Source organism: Larus michahellis, chromosome 2 (assembly GCF_964199755.1).
Source record: "Larus michahellis chromosome 2, bLarMic1.1, whole genome shotgun sequence".
Taxonomy (NCBI): Eukaryota; Metazoa; Chordata; class Aves; order Charadriiformes; family Laridae; genus Larus; species Larus michahellis.
Window position 1 is genome coordinate 102,760,435 of NC_133897.1, and position 15,237 is coordinate 102,775,671.

The window sequence follows — 15,237 nt, forward strand, 5'->3', positions numbered from 1 at the left end:
TTCTTGTTGAATGTAAAGCATTGTCCCGTGTTTTCCCTATGTAAAAGTGACAACAGTGCTGTCAGTTTACACAAAGCTTCCAGCCACACAGCAAGATGCTGAGGGTCTGCACTCAAGATACGTGCCAGGCACCTGTACCCGTGCAGTGCTTCTGACCCTCTGAAATGTCTCCATGTAAGGGATTGGAAAACCCCTAGATAGTAAAAGCACCGTGTTACAAAAGTCGCTACCTTCACCCTAAACATATTTATTTACTTGGATGGGTACAAACGCTCCCGCCATACGTGCTGGGCTTCCATTCAGTAAGAATTAAACGCAACCTTTACAATTCATCAATAGCAGAGAGGGTCTCTTTGCTTTCTTCCCCATCCCCACTCGCGCCGGCTGATTAGTGAATAATAAACCGTCTCGTGGGATGACAAACGAGGTGCCAGCGGCCCTGCTTCCTCTCCCCCCGCCCCACCTTGGGACCCGCTCTGCTTTCATTCACCCATCAGTATTACCCCCGCACGCCTTTCGCCGGCACCCACCCCCGGCCCCGGCCCCGGCCCCGGCCCGTCCCCCGCCGCGCCGAGCTCCCCCCACCCGCTCCCCGCGGGGGCGGCCCCGCCGTGCGGGGCGGGCGGGCGCTGCCGCCGCCGCTCGCCCTGCCCGCCGAGCCAAGAGAAGCCCCTCAACCTCCCCTCCGGTCCCGGGGGAGGGGGCTGCCATCACGTGTGCTTCCTCCCCCTCCTCTCCCTCCTCCACCTCCTCCCCCTCCGCGGCGGCGGCGGCGGCGGCAGCAGCGGCAGCCGCCTCGGCTCCGCTCCCTTTGTTGCAGGAGGAGCGAGCGCCGCGCACAAAGGAGGGCGGCCGGGGCGAGGCGGCCCCGCCGGCGGTCAGGAGCGGGAGGCGGCCGCCGCACCGCCGGGGACAGCCCCCGCCGGGCGGTCGGAGGAGGAGGAGGAGGAGGAGGTGGAGGAAGAGGAGGCGGCGGCGGCGGCAGCAGCGGGTCTGCGCGGCCGGCGCGGCGGGGATGCTTAAGGTGTGCCTCGGCGCGGCGGAGAAAGGACGGTCCCGCCCGGGCGGCGCCGCGGGCTCCGGTTGATGCTGCTGCGGGCCTGCCGCCGCCGCCATCCCGCTGCTCCTCGGCCGCCCCTCGCCATGCTGGGAGAGAGCCCGGCCGCCGCCCGGCCGCTGCTGCGAGCGGGACCCCCCCTGGCGCTCTGCTACACCTCGGCCCTCCTGGTGCTCGCCCTCTCCGCCCTGCCCGCCGGCCGCGCCTCCCACCCCCTGCCCGCCTCCGAGTGCCAGGGCGGCGGCAAGGGGAAAGGCATCAACTGCTCAGGTAAATGCCCCGCCGGACCCCCGCGCCCACCCGTGCGGGCAGCCCACGCGTGAACGTGTGTGTGTGTGGTGGGGAGCTGAGCGTGGTGTCCCCCCATCCCCTGCTCCTCTCGGCCCGGCCCGGCGCGGCGCTGCGGGCGGCGGAAAACAAAGGAGCGGCGGCCACCCCGGCCCCGGGCGCGGCGGGGAGATCCCCCCTCTCCGGGGGCGGGGTGGCGGGGGGAGCCCCCCTCCCCAGCGCAAAGGAAGGAGTTTGCCGCCGTCTCTCGGCTTTTGTTGTTCCCCTCTGTGTGTCGTCCCCCCCCCGCCCGCTCTTCTCCCCCCGGCCCCGCTCCGCCGCCGCGGTGCCGGCAGGTGCCCGCCGGCCGCCCCGGGGGCTGCCCGCAGCCCGCCCCGCCGCTCCGGCCCCGGGCGGAGGGGGAAGAGGGGAGTGTGTGGAGGGGGCGGGGGGGGGGGGGGGGGGAAACCGTGAGCGCAACCCCTCCGGGCTGGTTCTTCGGTCTCACTCTGCTCCCGTGTCCAGCCCGGAGCCGGGGGAGCCTCTCCATCCCTCCTTCTGCCGGTTGCCCGTGCAGATCCGCTCTGGATGAGGTGTAGACAGCAACATACTCCGTGATGGACGCTGGATAAGGTTTTTAGGTTTTTTTTTTCCTGCTTTGGTTGCATGACAGGAGCATGTTTTATTATGTCTGCCCATCCTATGCATAAGTACATGCCGGTATAGTACAGTTCCCATGTAGATGAATTGGTTTGGTATGACAGCAGCACGTTTTCTTGTATCTTGAGTGATACGGTGTTTTTAAAGTCGAACAAAGTAAATACGTACAGTGAAAAGTTTGCAATTTGTTAGAAAGACTTGTTTTTCTTCTAAAACTATTATTTAGAAAAGGTAAAATTTTTTTTTTTTCCCTCCAAAAAATTGCTGGTTTAAAAGGAGAGGTTTGTTCCACTGCGAGGTTCACCAGCGAGAGCCGCACAAAGTGCCTTCTCCAAGGTGATGAACGTTTCTCGCCCTGTGCTCAGAGCCCCCCGCTCCCATTGTCTTCAGCAGGATCGGGAAGGCAATTTCCACCTTGGAAGGAGCTCTGGCTACCTCCCAAGGATGGGGTCCCCAAACTGCATGACAGCTTTGAGGAAATGAGTGAATGGAAAAGCGATATTCCTCCCAATTACATTTTATAATATGGATAATGCTGGCTGTCAAATTCGCAGACCAGCAAACTGTGGCAAAATGGTTTTGCAATATAATAAATCTGACTGCTGTTCACTCTTGATATGCTCATTTGTTCTTCATTGTAGCCAGTTTCGACATCTACTGTGTTAGTGTGTGGTACCACAGTGCTACTGTTTTACCGCTGCCTGACTTTTTCATTCTATTTGCATGAATATCGTGGTTATTTTTAAAGAGAGGTTAATAGGTTAATGTGTCACTGGCGTTAGCGGCTTACCCATCAGAGACATGTGGGTCATTAGACCACGGCATGTGCATAAATCACTGAGATTAAATATGGAAGGCTGATGAAATATGTGAGGAAGTTTCTAAGATAACGTGGAACGCACAGGTACCGTTATTTAGAAACCATCACGGAAAGAGGGCTTTCCAACCTGGAATTAGAAAACCGTATGCTGTATCGAAGACATTCAGAATGATTCGTTTCTACTAAAAATAGGCAGAAGCAAATATATGTGCTATATATGTACATATGGCGGGCACTGTTTTTAGTGTAACTACAAAAATATGGAAGGAAAATTTCATTTCAAAATGCAGTAATCAGATTCTGCTATGTGTTAACTGTTTCATGCAAAACTGCAATGTTCTCAACATTAATTTTGAAAGAACTAATATCAATACATAATATCTGGGACAGATTTTCCCCTCGCTTACCTCTGCATGGCTTCATTAACTTTTACTGGATAAGCTACTCCCTCCAAAAGATGAGTTTCCTATATTTACACGTGGGGCCAGAGCACCTTTCTCGGTGGACTGCTACCACATACATTGCTATTTATACTGAAAGTTAAACTGAAGAACACCATTGCTACTTTTTCTTCAAACCTTTGGACTCTGTAAATTACTTTCCATGCTCAGAGAAGCACAATTCTTCTCTCCTCTGTTATTTTTTCATTTTAATATTTGCATCAGGTTGACCTGCTGCCCTGGAACAGTTTTGGGATGGTTCTGGACCTTGTAACATTTTGTCATCACTAGATTATGTAGCTACCTTTATTCTTTGTTAAATTTTTAGGAAACGTTGAACTCCTCTCCTTTATTTCTCCGGCATATACTGCTTAAGAGTTTGCTGTAGCAAAAGAACATTGCAAGGTGGAGGACATGGGCAGACAAGATGAAAATTAAGATAGCTTTTTTAGCCTTGATTCTGCCCCTTTGGCACATGCATTGTGGTTCGGTCTTTCGTTAAATTATGGTGTAATTGCATCATGCCTGGCCAAGGGAAAACCATCTAATCAAGTGATTAGAACAGGAAACAGAGAATTAAGACATATCTGGAGTTAGTTGACGATATGGACTTGTATGCGTTCGTTCATCTGTCAATCCATACTTCACTAAGCTAGGAAAAGGAAATAGCCCCATTTTACTGAGAACAGGGTGAAAAACAAGTTGGTGTTTCTTTCTGGAAAAGAGAATCTTAGGCTGATGTTACGTGGTTCCCAGCGCTACCTGTAATCATCTTCTGTAACATTTCTGGTTCTCACTGACTGTCTGTGAGTAGGGTGGCGGGATGCTTGCTCCTCTGCTCAGGCTATAAGATAGCCGTGTCCTTAATAAACGCTGTGAACTACAAGGGGTTATTAAGCATCCTGAGTGTAAAGGTGATTACAAAATGTAGTTAGTTCATGAGCTCCTAATCTGCCGCAGACACCTCCGCCTCTCTCCAGTGACACACACTCCGCGTGGGCATCTTCAGTTTTAGTCCGGTTGAATCTCCGTCGTGAGATAAGCTCTGGTCGCACGTGTCGCAGCCACAGGGGTTGCAATTTGGTCATAACTGACCAGACGCTGAGGGTTTCAGTGAGAGGTGCACAGACCTAACAAGAGATACTGCTCAATGCGTTGGTTTGGATTTGTACACTTGGGATTGTCATTAATAGGGATGTATTTCTGTTGGTAAGCCTTTCAGCTTGCTGTTCCTTCATTTGGTAAAATATACTTGTTTGGGACAATTCCACACACCTCCTGTGAGCCTCAGAGGCCATATGCTGCCCCCAATTTCTTAAATTCTCTTTGAGTGAAGTGGGTAAAGATAAAATTGTTTCGACATAGCTTACTGAGGATTGAATGAGGTCAAGGAAAAATTAAGGACACCTTCTCTTTCATGGAATTCCTCTTCTAAGGGGTATGAATGCTTTTCTTTTGCACAATCATAACATGTCTGAAATAGTTGGTAGATAAAAGTAAATGGAAATTACCCATTAGGGAGAGGGAAGGGGATGGAGGGACAAAGGAAAGTACCCATCCAGCGATAGGGTGATGGCTGAGTCTATGATGGGCTGTTTATTGAGCATGAAAGTACAAGCTGTCAAAAAGCTTGTAAATTTTTAGGGAGAACAGCAGAGAAAGCTATAATGGAGCCATCCTTCACCATATATACATTATCTTAACATTCAGTATGCTTTAGAGAAATGGTTTCTGCCTTGAAATAACTCACCGAGGAAATTAGACAAACAGAGAATGTGGAAACAGTAGAACAAAGAGAGAGGTGAAGCAAAGAACATGGTGAGCCAACAGGAGTACAACAAGCACAAGAAAAACTCATGTGTTCTCATATTTTAAAACGTGGTAGGATGAGGAGGGAGGGGTAGACATCATCAGCGGGGAAAAAAGCATCTGAAGGCAGGACACCAAGAGCGGGTCTCGAAGAGGGATGGGAGTGGAAGGTGGGACATGAGCAGAAGGGAGTGAGGAAGCAGTATGAGAAAAGATACACAGCTGAGAGTGGGAGCAACTCACAGAGGATGGACAAAGGTGGCAAGAACTGGCCACATCATTTGCTTTTGTTTTCAAAGCATGCCCTTTTCCCTTGTGTGAACAGAGTTTTAGAGGAAGAAGAGGGGAAGGGCACAGAAAGGGACATAAGCAAGAGGAGATGCAGTTTAAATGCCGGTAAGGCGAGAACATCTAGGAGCATGATCATAAGTCTGTGTAATATAACAACTTAAGAGAAAAATGACATTAATTATTGATTACTGCACACACCCAAAGAGGGAGCAGTGCATTTAGAGTATGACTACTGTCACTGTTAGTGGAGATGCATGTGGTACCGTAGAAAAAGAATACCTCTTTTTATCTCATCCTTGCTGCTGCTGTCTGCTTTCCACCATTGATGAACATGGTCTCATTCAGAATTTGCACATCCTTTTCTTCAGCATCTTCTGCTGAATTCATCGTTCCCCCGTATCCTTCATGTGCAATGGAGGCCATTCGATTAGGGACTCTTTGTTTCCATTACTTTGTTAGATGCCATCGAGTCTGTTCTCCAGACTCTGTAGCAGGCATCCCCAAGCTTACTATTGCTGGATATCAGTGCTAGGAGAAGAGACACAGCACGCATATTTCAAGAAAATTTACCTGCTCAAGTCTTGTCTGTGTAGCACTTTGGTGTGGTGTATGTAACGTATTCATACCTGCTGTAATCAACGACTAGAAATTAAGAACATATCTTTGTCATTCTGTGTGTGGGCTACCAGTGGTGCTCCCTTGTTCAGGGCTTGCCAGCTTGTGGAGATGGTGGGGAATGGCAAAATCTGAGGTCACGGGGGCCAAACCAAAACAGGGGAGTACTTAGAATGCTTTGCATTGGCAGGAAACTGATTCTGCTTGAACATAGCACTTGCTTTTGCTAACTCTAAAAGGGTTTGACAGTGGCAGAATGAGACACTGACACTTCTAAAAGTGCTAAAACCCTAAATGAACAAGACCAGAGTAGGGTTAGAAACACAACATTTGGGGCACAAGCTCTAAATGCCTGAGGAAACAGTTTCCTAGGGAGAAAATTACTCAATCACCTTTGCAAGGGTCTCTTTCTCAGAAGCATCTAAGATATGTCGGCACTGAGGAGAAGGCGCGCTTTAAAAATTGCTCTCTGTAGCTATTGACAGTTTACAGTTTTAGGGCTCAGACCAGGATGAACTGTCACTACTTTGAGGCATGTTACCTATTACGTGCGAGCTGTTGTAGCTAAAAACTTTACCTTTCTCCTTAGGATAAGGAGGAGTCTAAAACTACTCATATCTGGTACACCCACACTGTGAGGCGAAGACTTGAGTTTATGAGTGGGTTGTCCAACATGCGATTTGTGTATGCTCTTTCTCACTCTGGGCTTGTGTGTTGTCTGAAGCTTGGGTCCAGACTGTCCCCGCTGCGATGGGGAAGAGCTGAACACAAGCATGTACCTCCCTTGGCCCTGCTTGTGCCCAATCCACGTGGCAGATGTGAACGTGGATTTGGGAGGACATGAACCTCAGGCGCTGCCGGTCTCTGGAGCTCAGCCTTGGTTTGTGCTTGGGCTCGGTAGGGACTTTGAAGCAGAATCACATGTGGCCTCAAGACTGGCTTTCATCTGTGCTTATCTGCTGGAACAGACATACCCTTTGTGGGTTTTTTGAAGATTAAGTTGGTGAGGGTTTTTTTTGGTATATCATTCTAAGTTACAGGAGGCCAAAACCATTTGTCCTAAAGGTATGAAGCCACATTGGCAAGAACGTAAAGGGAGGGGATGGAAGAGATGTACAGGTTCAGGTAAATTAGCCTAACTATTTTAAGAAATACACATCTTTTTTATGTTTGCATAGATAAACTTGACCTGAAATGGTACACAGGACTGGAATAATTGGTTGTTTTATGTAAGATATGATGACTTATGTACCTGTAAATGAATTATAACAGTCAAGCCAAATAAACTGTGATATGTGTTTGTGTGGATCGAACTTCTGAAGTAAATGATCTAGACTCAGTCAGGTTACATATCACTTTGAGAAACTATCGTAAGGCATGAAGATAAATCAACTCTAACTAAAAAGTAAAAAAAATGATTAAAAAGAGAAATTAAAACTTAGACAGTAACATGCACATATTTGTTTCCCTTTAGTGTAATTACCTAGACATGAAATGTCCTTGCAGTACAGGTTCTTATGCTGATTAAAGAGCCAAAAGGTACTTAAATAGAACCGAAAGTGTAAGAATAGCAGAAAATCATCTCGTAACAGGTGTCACTCCATCATTGTCAGTAGTGGGAACCAGTAGCGTGATGGAGTAATCGAGGCTTGACTGAAGGGGCTGGATGGAATCCAATTTCTTAATCATTTTTTGAAAAGGGGAAAAGAGGAGCTGTGTTCCTTGTGGAAAATATTGCCAAGAAAACATTTTTTCTGTACCAAGGCCTCTCTGATAATTCCTGTAAAAGGGAGAATAAGAAGTGTCTTTATTAAGAGCAGTCTGGCCCTTTTCTTGCTATTGATGTGAAGATAAATATTCTGTACTTATAGCCTGCTGGTTTTCTTCTGGAGTTGACAGTAGACTGGATAAAGGCGAGAGTTAGTATTTACTTGGACTTGGAAAAAACAGAAGCTGTGGTCAAGGTCTTTGAGTAGAGAAGTATGAAGGCAGAGAATCCCATAGATATTGACAGGAGGCTTGATTTACCCTTTTCCAATAAAGAGATTATCACGTTCCACCATTGATCCATCAGCTGAAAGTGCTTGTGACTTTTCTAGCCAGCGGTCAGACTTTGGTGAGCGTCCACAAAGCAGGTAGTGGCAGTAGTTCCCAGAAGAACTGTAGCTGTAGTAGTTGGGGAAGAAAAAATGTTGAGCACCAGGGATATCGAAAAAAAGATATATTTTTCTGACTCTAGACTACTGATTATCCTCCTTGATAAGTCCCTACAGATGCTGTGGAGCGGAAGTGGAGATAGAGGACATGTTTGCATTTTTGAGGTAAAAGCCCAGCTTTTTGTAAGCAATCTGTAATATTCAATAGGGCTGAAAACCAAGGAAGTGCTTTATAAATTATTCTTAAAAAAATCATTCTATCCCAAGAATAGCTTTAGATAATAAGAAAATGATAATTAAGTAATGTGCTGCAAACTAAATAGTCCTCTCTAATCTAATTGCTGTAGTTTATTCTTAGGTCATCTTGCAATTCTAACAATTTAGAAATACAGAGAAATACAAGAAGAAAAAGAGAAGGAGCGTGAGAGAGTGGAGGTGTATTTTTTTGACCTCCTAAGTGTGTAGAGAAGGGCTTGTTTTACCAAATCAATCCACGGTAAATTTTACTTTATGAAACTTGGCAAAATGGGTCTTCTTTGTGTGATATTTTTCTTCCAGCAAAGGATGAGAAGACAAAATCCGGTTAGGAGTAAGTTCAGCAATCAAAATTGTGATCTGATGAAATTAAAGTTTCCTGGAGAACCTTAGAGCTGTCCCTTTGTCTTGGTGAACAGCTACAAGGTATCTTTAGTTCTAATTTAGTTGACAGATGGCTTCAAAGGGATCTGAGAGCAGAATTATTTCATCTTGTATTATTAGGTAGATACCTAGTGATGCCATTAGTTGTTTAAATATTTGGGATTTATGGGTCATATGCTCTTCAATTTATTTATTTGTTTGTTTGTTTTTAAAAAGAAAACATGTCAAGTCATTGTTGTCTCTTAAAGATTCTTACCTTGGAACCTTTGTCTTCTTGGGAGTAGGGGAGCAGGATGCCAGTGGAGCTCTTTGCTAGGAGAGTACCTAGAAGACTTCTGTTCTTACTACCCAGTTACATCTCCAGACCTGGCTGGATGTGGGCTGGGAGACTGACCAGGCTCTGCATGCATTTGCATATATATTGCTGGTGTGAATGTCTCTCTTTAAGAGAGCAATTTAATGTTACACTGATATCAACGTTCCATTTTTTTTAAGTTGCTCTAAAACTGCCTCATTGGTCATAGCACGGTTTGTGAGGAGGCGGTGTTTGACTTGCAAATCGGGATTTATTTTAGGATAATTTAAATTCTCATTATAGTAGACAATTTCTAAGGACCGAAAAGACAGGACTTTTCTGATAATAGATTATGTGTTACAGCAACAGTGTTTAAAGGATCTGGTTCAAAATAAAATTAAATCCTTGTAATACCTCTCTTTTGACTTAGTATTATAAAAATAAATTTAGTTGCAATTACAGTCTTGAAACACCCACATTATATAACTGTGTTCAAGCTGGCAGGATCCTCATCCACGCTTCAAAAATAGTGTTAATTAAGACCAGCAGGAAAACATGTGAAAATGGAAGAGAAGAAAATCGGGAACAAGACAGAACTGTCAGTAACTTTTCTGAAGGGACCTGGCTTCTCTCAGTAGCTGCTGGCTCTCCTCCTACCCCGTTTCTACCAGACTACCTCACTGTGCTCCTCTGTGTCTTAAATAGCTGCAAAACTCCCTGTGCAAAACTCTAAGATGCATCGAGCATCCCGTGGGGCGCAGCTGACAAAGACAACAGGCACAATGTTCTTGACAAACAGACAAAAGGGTGTTCAGGACTTGAAATGGTTGTTCTCAGGTCTGGTCTGGAGGCCAAAAACCTCCTGAAATCTGTCTCTGCCTGGCCGCAAAGCCTTGGCAGGCAGCTTCATTCCAGCTGCCTGGCTTGCTGGCAGGTGACAGCCGGGTTCCTCAAGGAAAGGCCCTGGGGCATCTCCTCTGCCTCACACCAATCTCATAGGATCAATGGGGAAGCAGATGGGGTAAATGGGGGCGGCTGGGCGAGCCAGAGAGCTGGATCTGTGCAAACTCCAGTTAATCTGCCCTTGATCACCGTAGCGTGGTTCGAGATGAACACGAAATGCTCAACTTTAGGAGCCCCAATTGCTTCACCCCACATCCATCCAGGATTATTTCCCAGGTTGGCACATTTGCACCCAGCCTCAGGAGTTTGACACATTTCAGTGTTCACCTACCGCTGACCAAAAAATCCTGCTCTAACTGGTCTCAGTTACTGACTCCTGTGAGCACTATATATGATGATGGAAGAAGAAACACGCAGCCCACAATGAAATCACGATGTCACATCTACTTGTGTATGACTGTAGAAAACCTTCTATAAACACACATATTTCAGCAGCGGGTGAGAAATTTAGTGCTCCATTGCTTAAACCTGAAGCATACAGAGGAGTTTGTTGCACCTTGCAAGAGTTTTAGTTGCTCTCCTATTCAGAGACTGTTTCACATGCGGTTTCACATATGACTACAAAGAAGGAGTGATTAGATAAGCATCATTTGCAGAAGTTGCTAAATTTCTTCTGAAATTTTAAACCAAGTGAGGATCTTAACAAAAGCAGCATAAAAGCTTGAGTTATGGGCGAGGTAAAAGTGTCAGTGCATACGCAGAAAACGCCCAAAATAGTCTAGGCATTCAAAATGAATGAGTGCTTTTGAAAATGTAAGTTTTAATCCTTAAGGGTGTCCATAAAACGCAAGACCAAGATATAAAGTCTTGAGCTAGTTGATGGAGACAGCTCAAACAATGTTTTCAACAGGTATTTCTGTAGAAAGTTTTGATAAAAAATAGCAGCTGGGTAGCACTTTGCTGCTCTAAAACTCGGGGAAGCATTGATCTAATTAAATGTTTACATTTTGCTAACTAGTATTGACTCTGATTGTGTGCTGCCTTTATCAAATCCCTCTGGGAGAGGCAGAGGTCAGTGTGTTGTGCCAAATGGGTTCTCCGGGGCAGAGGAGAGCAGCAGAAAATCCTTAGAAAGGCTAAAGAAAGGGACCCCCCCCCAGAGCGATACCGCCATGTGCAGTGGTGGGCAGATGAACTATTAGTTTCCTAAAGCACCGTGTCCCTCCAGCAGCTTTTCCTTCATCCTCCATCTCTCACAGAAATTTACCTAGACAACGCTGCGAGGCAGAGTTCCTTTTCCCTGTCTTGATTGGAAGTATAATTTTATGGAAGTATCATTTCAAGGCTATAAAAGCGAAAATAAAATAGGCAGGCTCCTGTTGAAGTTATAGAAATTTTTTTCTTATATAAAACATGGGTTGGGAAGGCAATTTATTTTGTTGTATTTTTTCTCTGTTTAACCGCAAAGGACGTCCTTTTCTTTGTTTGCCCAGATGTTTACACCTACAAAGAATGTCTTTGCGAAAATAGTTATATGTGTTCGAAATGTGCAAAATTGGTTCTGAGCTGTAAGAAGTGCTCTTTTTCAAGTCAGAAACTAGTGGTTGAGGTAGGGACGAAACAAAAATTTTGGCTAGAAAACACAAAGAACAGCTGCCTTTTTTTTTTTTTTGAGTGAGAAGAGGCATATCATTATCTCAATGCTCTTTGTTAAAACCTCTGTCTGTAATATAGACGAGTTATCCAGGTGAGAGAACACAACCTCCACATTTGCAAGTGATATTCGTGCTGCTGGCTGAGCAAACAAAGAGGATCACTGGAACCAGACTCCGAATTGGAGTGTTTTGGGTGATTTATCTACCAGATGGTAAATGCAGTCCAATGTAAAAAATTAGTCTGGGAGCAGGGAATCAATCATCCAGCACACTGATCAGCAAAGGGATTTGGGTGTTATAGTAGAAAAATTAATGAGCTGGCAATCCGCTGCAGAGCAGCATTAAAACAAAAAGATACTACACTGTAATAAAAGAGTCTTCACCCAGAAGACAAAAGAGATGAACATACTGCTTTATTAGACACTTGATAAGCCTAGTCTAAAGCAGTGTATTACGTACCAAAACCTTAATATTAGTCACAGAGTCACAGAAATGGTTTGGGTAGGAAGGGACATTTAAAGATCATCTAGTCCAACCCCCCTACCATGGGCAGGGACATCTTTCACTGGATTATAAGCAAAAAGATGACCTGGCTGTGATTTTAAAGTTATTTTAATTACATGACTATCTGAATTGACTTTCATTGAATATTTAAACCAATTTCTTAATCTCTTTTACAATCTATTAATTTCTACCTCACATTGTGTGATGGTCATCTATCTACCTGCTGTTCTCTTCAACCTCTACTGTTTTGTTCATTTTGATGGAGATGTTTCCCATCTTTTGCCATAATAACACCAGTAAAGTAATGTTTTATTGAAACTACTTCCAAGCACAATAAAGACATGTTCTTACTTGTTTAAGTTTCTTTAGATCTTCATCAAGTTCCAAGTTGTCCAAAATAACAGCTATGAACATGCTGAGCAGAATCTGTAAAACAATTGCAAATTATTTCTTAAAGCTTGTCTTATTTTTCTTAAGAATCATAGAATGGTTTGGGTTGGAAGGGACCTTAAAGATCATCTAGTTCCAACCCCCCTGCCCTGGGCAGGGACACCTCCCACTAGACCAGGCTGCTCAAAGCCCCATCCAGCCTGGCCTTGAACACCTCCAGGGATGGGGCATTTACAGCTTCTCTTGTCAACCTGTTCCAGTGCCTCACCACCCTCATGGTAAAGAATTTCTTCCTAATATCTAATCTAAATCTCCCCTCTTTCAGTTTAAAACTGTTACTGCTCATCCTATCGCTACACTCCCTCATAAACAGTCCCTCTCCACCTTTCCTGTAGGCCCCCTTTAACTACTGTAAGGCTGGTGTAAGGTCTCCCCAGAGCCTTCTCTTCTCCAGGCTGAAGAACCCCAGCTCTCTCAGCCTGTCTTCGTAAGAGAGGTGCTCCACCCCTCTGACCATCTTCGTGGCCTTCCTCTGGACTCACTCTAATAGGACCGTGTCCTTCTTATGTTGGGACCTCCAGACCTGAACGCAGTACTCCAGGTGGGGTCTCACGAGAGTGGAGTAGAGGGGGAGAATCACCTCACTCGACCTGCTGGTCACACTTCTTTTGTTGCAGCCCAAGATACAGTTGGCTTTCTGGACTGCAAGTGCACATTACCAGATCATGTTGAGCTTCTCATCCACCAACACCCCCGAGTTCTCCTCAGGGCTGTTGTCAATCCATTCTGTGCCCAGCCTGTATTTGTGCCTGGGATTGCCATGACCCAGGTGCGGGACCTTGCACTTGGCCTGGTTGAACTTCATGAGGTTCACATGGGCCTGCTTCTACAGCCTGTCCAGGTCCCTCTGGATGGCATCCCTTCCCTCCAGCATGTCAACTGCACCACACAGCTTCGTGGTGTTGTCAAAATTCCTGAGGGTGCACTCAATCCCACTGTCCATGTCACTGACAAAAGTGTTAAACAGCACTGGTCCTAGTACTGACCCGTGACAAACACCACACATCACTGGTCTCCACTTGGACATGGAGCCGTTGGCTGCAACCCTTTGAGTGCGGCCATCCAGCCAATTCCTTATCCACTGAGTGGTCCATCCATCAAACCCATGTGTCTCCTGTGTAGAGACAAGGATGTTGTGTGGGACAGTGTCAAATGCTTTGCACAAGTCCAAGTTGTTATTCAAACATAATGATTTAAAAGTTCAGCATCAGAATCTGGAAATCAGAGTTAATTTAGGAAAGTGAAGTTTTTCACTGCTTTAACTTTTTTTTTTCCCAAATACATAGGGTCTTCTGTCATAGGAATTAGTTATTAGTATTCTATATTATACTAATACATATTTCTATGCTATTTAAAGTCACAGTATGGTGCATTCAGAATTACCTAATGAAAGATTATAAGATGCCAATACTAGCTTTATGCCATAATTATATCTTTCTATAAAAATCTTGAAAACATGTCCCTACCCACTTTTAGTTACTCAGGCTACCAAAGTAATAGAATAGCTTCACCATCAAAAGCTCTTCATGACTTTTCTCTGATTTTTCATGAAAAGCCATAGAGTCTCCATCTAGAAAAGGCTAAGAAAAGGTGGCTCCTTTGCTCAGTTTCCACTTTTTAAGATTTGGTTTTTTTTTTTTTTTTTTATTTGTAAGGATTAGGTATAGGTTAGGCTCTTTGGGAAATGACACTATGTACAGGTTGTTTCTGCATGAAAGAAGAGCAGCAGCAGGGTCTGGCCATGTTGGTGTGGGGCAACTTGACACAGGTGGAAAATCTAGCTGTGGGTCCCCTCTCAAGCCTGAGGCATCAAAGTTACTTGCGTGACTGTAGGTAGCTGAAAGAAGTAGGTTGGAAAATATCTCTTTCCTACTATGGAAAGCTACCTGAAACTGCTCTTGTGTCTCCTTTGTGAGTAGCTGCTTTTATTTCTGAAAATGGCCAAGGAGATAGGAAACCTTAATGCCATACTGTCCTCTGATTTTGGCCTTTTCTTAATAGGTTGGGTTTTTTTTCTGGGGGTGGGGATTGATGGGTTTGTGGACAGCTAGCTAAGCACAGAACAAAGATCTCCAGTGTCCCTGTACCAATGTAACCCCCAAATTGTCTTTCACTTACTTAGTATTTCCTTCTTGGGTTTTTGGGTTTCTTTTCTTTTGGTTTTGTTTTTTTGGTTTGTTGTGGGTTTGGGTGTTTTTTGGGTTTGTTTTTTTTTTTTGGTAAATGATTCCTGGAGAAAGATTTTTAGAAACACAGGGGAAAGGAGCTGACAGTCTACCTAAACAGCAGAGTAAAGCCCGCTACCTGAGGAGTTTTTCCAGAAGCGCTAATCACTGCTTAAAATCAACAAGAGCTCCTAGATCATGGTCCCTGTGAAAAACAGATTTCTCTGCGTACAGACTAAGCAGTAAGAACCTGCAAATATTAGTCTCATACAGCTCTACAGATTAGGGGAATAGAAACAATGATTTTCCGTGGACTTTCAGGAGCTGCAGCCAAGCCCATACCAAAGTGATGGCCTCCATTGCCTACATTTCTCCGAGTCACGAAGACATGTTTGCCTTAAAATTATGCCGACCATGTAAAAGTAGTTTCTGAGGCTGTGCTGGATTATACTTACACAGTTTCAGTGCTAATCAAGTTCGGCCTTGGAATAAATAGGAGCTGTACCTCGGT

At 45.1% G+C, this 15,237-nt stretch overlaps 1 protein-coding gene across 1 annotated transcript in view; it reads left to right on the forward strand.

Moving 5' to 3' along the window:
• The first annotated feature begins 960 nt into the window (after positions 1 to 960).
• TMEFF1 (transmembrane protein with EGF like and two follistatin like domains 1) overlaps positions 961 to 15,237 on the forward strand; it is a 127,763-nt gene continuing 113,486 nt past the window's right edge. Inside the window, exon 1 of the mRNA XM_074576430.1 lies at positions 961 to 1,327. Coding sequence (XP_074432531.1) covers positions 1,087 to 1,327 — 241 coding nt within the window. The 5' untranslated portion in view covers positions 961 to 1,086. The remainder of the gene's footprint in view (positions 1,328 to 15,237) is intronic.